This window comes from Solanum pennellii, chromosome 9 (genome assembly GCF_001406875.1).
Source record: "Solanum pennellii chromosome 9, SPENNV200".
Lineage (NCBI taxonomy): Eukaryota > Viridiplantae > Streptophyta > Magnoliopsida > Solanales > Solanaceae > Solanum > Solanum pennellii.
The window spans coordinates 68,509,331-68,515,764 of NC_028645.1; the positions used below are offsets into that span (position 1 = coordinate 68,509,331).

At 32.8% G+C, this 6,434-nt stretch overlaps 1 protein-coding gene and 1 pseudogene across 1 annotated transcript in view; both read right to left on the minus strand.

Annotated features, from left to right (window-relative positions):
- LOC107030320 (protein OBERON 2-like) overlaps window positions 1-480 on the minus strand; it is a 51,705-nt gene extending 51,225 nt beyond the window's left edge. Inside the window, exon 1 of the mRNA XM_027911979.1 lies at window positions 70-480. Coding sequence (XP_027767780.1) covers window positions 70-480 — 411 coding nt within the window. The remainder of the gene's footprint in view (window positions 1-69) is intronic.
- Window positions 481-685: 205 nt separating this feature from the next.
- LOC114078661 lies at window positions 686-1,079 on the minus strand (annotated as a pseudogene).
- Between the last annotated feature and the right edge of the window lie 5,355 nt (window positions 1,080-6,434).

Below are 6,434 nucleotides of genomic sequence, written 5' to 3' on the forward strand. Positions count from 1 at the left end.
ACTGTAAACCTCAAATCGAAAACATATAGCATCATAAGGAAAAAAGTACAATTCATCAATTAGTTATACCTTTGACTTGATTGATTTAATATGATGCAACAACTCTTTTCCATTTCTTTTTTGTGAGCCACGCAAAATACAAATGCCAACATTCAAAAAAATTTCAATGGCAGCTCGAGAAGCAACAGATGTGCAGGTCTTTATAAGTTTCAGAGCATGTGGAACCAAATCCATCCTTGAATCACAGTATCGACATAAATACTGTGCATCCAAATTGATGCTTCCTCCAACTTTCCCAGCCATGTAAGATCGTAGAGCACAGTCTAGATGGGAAACATGTCCACATATATATCCATCTACTATTGCTTCACATTGAATATAATTGTACCCATCATAGTCCGAACTGATTGTTTTGAAGCAAAGTATACAGCAACAACCTCGGCAAAAACCAGGCTCACTGCAATACATGTCACAAAGCATGGCTGGAAAAGGATTTTCTGTTGATAAGCTGCTACAAATTCTCTTACCAGCCTTACAAGTTCACTCTATTATATCTGAGTCAAAATCAATATCAAATTAAAAAGAAAACAAATTTGGCATCAGGTCAATAAAAAGATGTGGCGAGTGTTTTTTTTTAACTGACGCAAACAATAAAATAAATATCTACATGCTATATACCAAAAAGCTAACCTTTTGAGCTTGTCGACTTCTTCGCAGGAATCATCCAACTAAATGAGGCAAAAAATTGGTTTATATCCATGTCAGGATACTCAGATTGGAGATACTTTTCAACTGAAATCTTACTTCGAAAAGCATTTTTCCACCTTTTGGAGACTTAAAATGCTTCGGAAGATACAAATATTTGTCTCTAAAGGTGCCTGAACTTGCAACTCTTTTCCCTGCGCGCAAACCCCACATATCACCAGCATTTGGCCAATCCACAGGAGCATATGGCAAGCCTTCGCCAAAGTCAGACTTAGAAACTGGATAAAGTTGAAGCTCAATTTTATTGAATTGGAAGCACTCCCATTATATACAACATGTGCACGACTCTCCCCAACCTCCTTCATGGCAGACATTTAGCTGGAAATCTCTAACTCGGTTAATTCCAATAGAAGTTTGAAACCATTAAAATAAGGAAACATCAAAATTCCACAGTAGAAAGAAAACCATTTTGGCAATAAAATATTGAAGAAAAGAATAGCTAAAGGAGAAAATCTAAAAGTTGGGCATATTCTCCAAGAACACAAGATACTTTAAACAATAAGAAATTTGTCAGAAACAACAAAATTCAAAGAGTATTTTCAAAACTAGAAACTTAAAACCAATAAAGAAAATAGAATATGAAACAAATTTAAAATAACAAATAGAATATTTTCTTAAAAAGAAATTTACCCCACTGAATGCACAATGTTTTCTTAAGAAAATTATTCCCCAAGTACTCGAGGTTGATGGAATCTATCCTCTAATAATAAGATAATGTTACTCAACGGTGTATAAATACTTAAAACCACGATGTTAGCAAACCAATTGATAACAATAAGATTCACTTCGAATACTAAATTTAGAAAAAAAGAAAGAAGTTCAAAAGTTTGTTATTGAAAAATAAGAGAAACCCATCTATTTATAGAGAATAGATGGTAGTGTCAATGGCTTCTTATTGTGACTTATCATAAAATGTACAACCCTTCAGAAAAGTCACAACCTTATGGAAAAGTCATAACTTTTCATCCAAGTCACAACTCTTCAGAATAGTCACAACTCTTCAGAAAAGTTAAAACTCTTTATAAAAGTCACAACTCTTTAATTTCATTCACATCTTTTTAAACCCAACAATTAATCGCCATCAAACAAATTGTGGCCTTGAAGGGTTCTTTAGTAGATACCACAACAAGTCATTAGATCATTCCTAATGTGGGTCTCAAATCCTTTTAGTTGGTAAAAAATTAAGGTTCTCATGAGTTGATAAAGAAGAATAAAAAAAAGAAATCTCCTTTCAGAAATGCACAAACAATCTCAGTCAAAAATTATAGAACTTATTTTTTATTTCAATCCATTAATGTTATATTTTGAATTTACTTCAACCCTATTTTTTAGAAATGTTAGTTAGAGTTACGACCCAAAACGAGTCATGAATGAAAGCCACACTTAACCTCCTAGGTGGGAGAACCAATGAATCCAACCTCAACTTATATTTATCATTCAACTTATGAAATACTAATCGTAATGCGGAAGCTTAAATCTTATTAGTGTAGGAAACACAAATCCATCAAAGTCTACTATATGTCATTTCTAAAACCTGAAAATCGTCACATTAAAGACATCTAATCTTCAAATACTAAGTCTAAGAGTATTATAGGCACCAAAATAAATAAATAAAATAGTTTATGTCCCAAATCTAAGAATATCATGTCATGACCGAGAGAATCCAACACGAGCTAGAATGAGTAGCTCAACCTGGAACCTGATATACTGGAGACTGGATAGATCAAGTACACTTGTTGTACTCCATAAAAGTAAACAAAGGAAAACACAAGTAGGCTTAGTAGGGAGCAACATGTAATGAGTAGGTATCATCAGTCAACCCAAAATAGAAAATAATATACAATGAAAAATAATATAAAATCAACTATGAGACTAAGCAGGTGGAAAGCAACAACCGACATGAACCAGTCACAACAACAATAAAGTAAGTACACAATCAATCACAATATCAAACACACATATGGAACGCATGCCTCCACACCACACTCATTTGGGAAATGAGTTCTTTGAAATTGAGTGCATTAAGTTAATTAAATATATTTTTTCGTTCATGTGGACGTGTTGGAACGTGACACTCTGATCCAATTATATCGTGTCGGGATGTGACACTCCAATCTGATAATACTTTGTCAGAACGTGACACTCTGATCCATAATGTCGTGTCGAAACGTGACACTCCAATCCATAATGTTGTGTTGGAGCATGACACTCTCATCCATAATACTGTGTCAGAGCGTGACACACTCATCCATAATATCGTGTCAGAATGTGACACTCTGATCCATTAATTTGTTAATATAGCATTTATCATTACCACTTTTCAGTGCACTAACAACATTTTATCAAGCCTTCTTTGTTCAACCAAACTCTTCGTCGAGGGGGCTCAAGATTATATATTTCACATTTTCAAGATTTCAGACCAATCAAAGAACACACAACCATATAATCAAGTACAAAGGAACTTCAAAATGTTACTCAATACATATCAATCTCTATTAAAAGTATATCTGTCAAATAAAATAAACCATAACCTACCTCCACCGAAGACCTAAAGTCAAGCAAGCTACTTCCCTAGTGTGTTCCTTTCCTCAATGCCTCAGAGTATTCACAATCTATCAAGTATTCATAATATACAAGCAAACCAGTCGGTAGACACTCATATTACTATAACCAAATTCCTAAAATTTGATACAAACTAATGTATCAAGTTTAGTATTCCTCAAGTTGCAAGTCTAGAGTGATGTCTTAATTCCTTTCAGTAACTTAATCTAATTATATTTATATAATGCATGAATACACCTAAAATTTAATTACCTATACCAATATATCAATATTTGTATCAAAACCTAGCACCACAACAAAAATCCAACACATCGAAACTAACTAAGAACTCATTACTTCAATCCACCCGTAAGTAAAATTGCAGAAGCAAGATCTACTCTATACTCTAAATATTAATTAATAATTGCCCATAACCCTTAATTAATCATCTTTATTCTATTATTATCTACTCACAATCTTGTTCCCATAATAATTAAACTCTACAACAGAGAATAATAGGATGTCTTTAAGCTTTTAAGAAATAAAATTGAAACAATTTTTAATCAATCTCTAGCCAACAACATATATCCATATAATAAGTCATGCTAATATAACCAATAACCTCAAACCTTATCCATCATTAGCCAATAATGCCGTAACATTTGTCCCCTCAAATTGTAAAATAACGTACTGCCAAAGTGCCAAATTCAAATTTTAAATTTCAACATTGCCAAATTTCCCTTCCTAATTCAATTATAACGACCAAATACCAACTATACAACACATTCTTCCATCAATTCGATGCTATAGTAGTACAATATTCGTTCCAGAGTTAGATTGTAATTTACAAAGAAACGTACCAGCAGAGAGACCCACGATTGATTTTGATGTCGTTGCTTTCTCTTCCCAAACCCTCATTCTTTCTACATAATATTTTCTCCTTTATTATTATATTATTATTATTATATAAGACAAACTATAAAGTGTGAAAGTAACCGACTTTTAAGTTTGCATTTATTTTTCTTAACCACCAACTAAATAAATTATAAAACTACCCCATTAAATTCATAAATGTAGTTACGAATAGTCCAAAATACTCATTTAGAGTCTATCTAAAGTCTTTTACAATATAGAAAGCTCTAGTTCTCAAAACGATCAAATGGGTCGTTACGTTTATGTACCCATTGTTCATCCTCGAACGCTCAAAAGAAGGTGAGGGTAAGAAAGTGTAGTTGTTTCTATAATTCCTTATCCAAGGTCTCATATCAAAAGTATCAAACAAACCAATTGGAGATTTACACGAAGTTAAAACATGATGTTGATGATGAGAGAAATCTTAAGTCTATCGAACAACTGTAAATTTTCATGGTAGCTCTCCGATAAATTCTCATAAGCAAAATTGTACATGTAGAATCGCTAGTATACTTCAATCAGATCCAAAGGACTAACCCAACTTTTATACATACTTTCGAACTAAAATCTTCAATTGAATTCACCCAAGTATATTCACTGAATTTCTTTATCCATAAGATTGTCATTCTGGCATCAATCCCCTCCTTTGGAGCTTAAAATAAAATCACTAGTCCAAGAACCTTCAAGATACATTTCACAACTAAAATGTATTAATACCGTACCAAAGATCCACTACTAAAAAAATTTCCCTTAAAATGATGCTTAATCCAAGCGTTCGTAGTAACAAACTAGGTGGTTTATCAAATTTGAAAGCAACATGGAATCTCATTATCTAAACATGTCATACCACTAATAGCTCCTTAAGTAGTTAGTATTTACACTTGACAATCGATGTATTTGTTTCCATATAACACTAGTATTGTACTGTACCGTGAAAGGTCGTTAATCTATCACTATAACACATCATATTTATTGAGAAGATCGCACCCGAATAGCTCAAATAATTATACCCATTGAATTACTATAAAGCATTATCAAATCCATTTTGTCTCTACCCACAAGCAATTTGCAATCTTTCTTAGATCAGCTCAATAACAAAAGTAACACACTTAATAAATATGACCCTCCATAATATAAAATCAATCCATGGGATCGTAGTAAAGATTTTGACCTCGATTGGCGCACCCTAATTTTATTATTCTCTAAACAACCCATACATGATATGGAAGCCTTACTAACTATATTTTCAAAAGTAATTATGTACATTTTCTAGTTGTACCTAATGAATCTTCTTGTATATTGTCACATATCTAGATAAAGTATAAAATTTAACCTCATAGGCCACAACACATATCTTCCATTTTTATATATTTAAGAAACCATCTCTTCTCTTATCGCTCTAGATCTGGGGTATTTAATTGGATGAAGAAGCTAGAAAATGTTGTCTTTAAGTCATAGGTAGTTGCTTTAATAATCGACAGTCAACATGAGACTACCACAACATTTTGCATCTCTCCAAAACTAGTATGTCACAAACTAAACACTAAGCCTATCCACTATATTCATTTTATGAAGCAGGTCAAAACAATCAACAATGAAAGTATAAGTATCTTCATAATTAATACCCATGAAGAATGAGGGTTTCAACTTTATGAACTTAATTAAGAAATTATGTTGATCACTAGTCATTACTGGTCATGTAGTCAATCGAGAAAATATGCCTATATGAAAGGACACTTTTTTTTTCTTTCTGTTGAACCTATATGTGAAATAGAGTGAAGAAGTTCATAAACAACTTTTATAACCTAGATACCAATTTATATCACCTAGATACCAATTGGATTCAAGTAGTAGCACGAAAGAAACAAGGAATGAAGTTTTCCTAAAGTCTAATATCCTCTCAAACAAAAGTAAAGGTGTTCCCATATTGTTCCTCAAGATTGTACTAGACTTGTCCTTGTAGGATGAGATCGCCGAACCTAATGCGTGCTCTGACACCAAGTTCGTCACGACCCAAAACGAGTCAGGAGTGACACCCACACTTAATTTCCTAAGTGGGAGAACCAATGAATCCAACCCCAACTTACATTTATCATTCAACTAATGAAATACTAATCATATGCGGAAGGTTAAATCTTATTAGTGGAAGAAACACAAATCCATTAAAGTCTACTAAATCTCATTCTCAAAACCTCAAAGTCTTCACAGTAAGGACA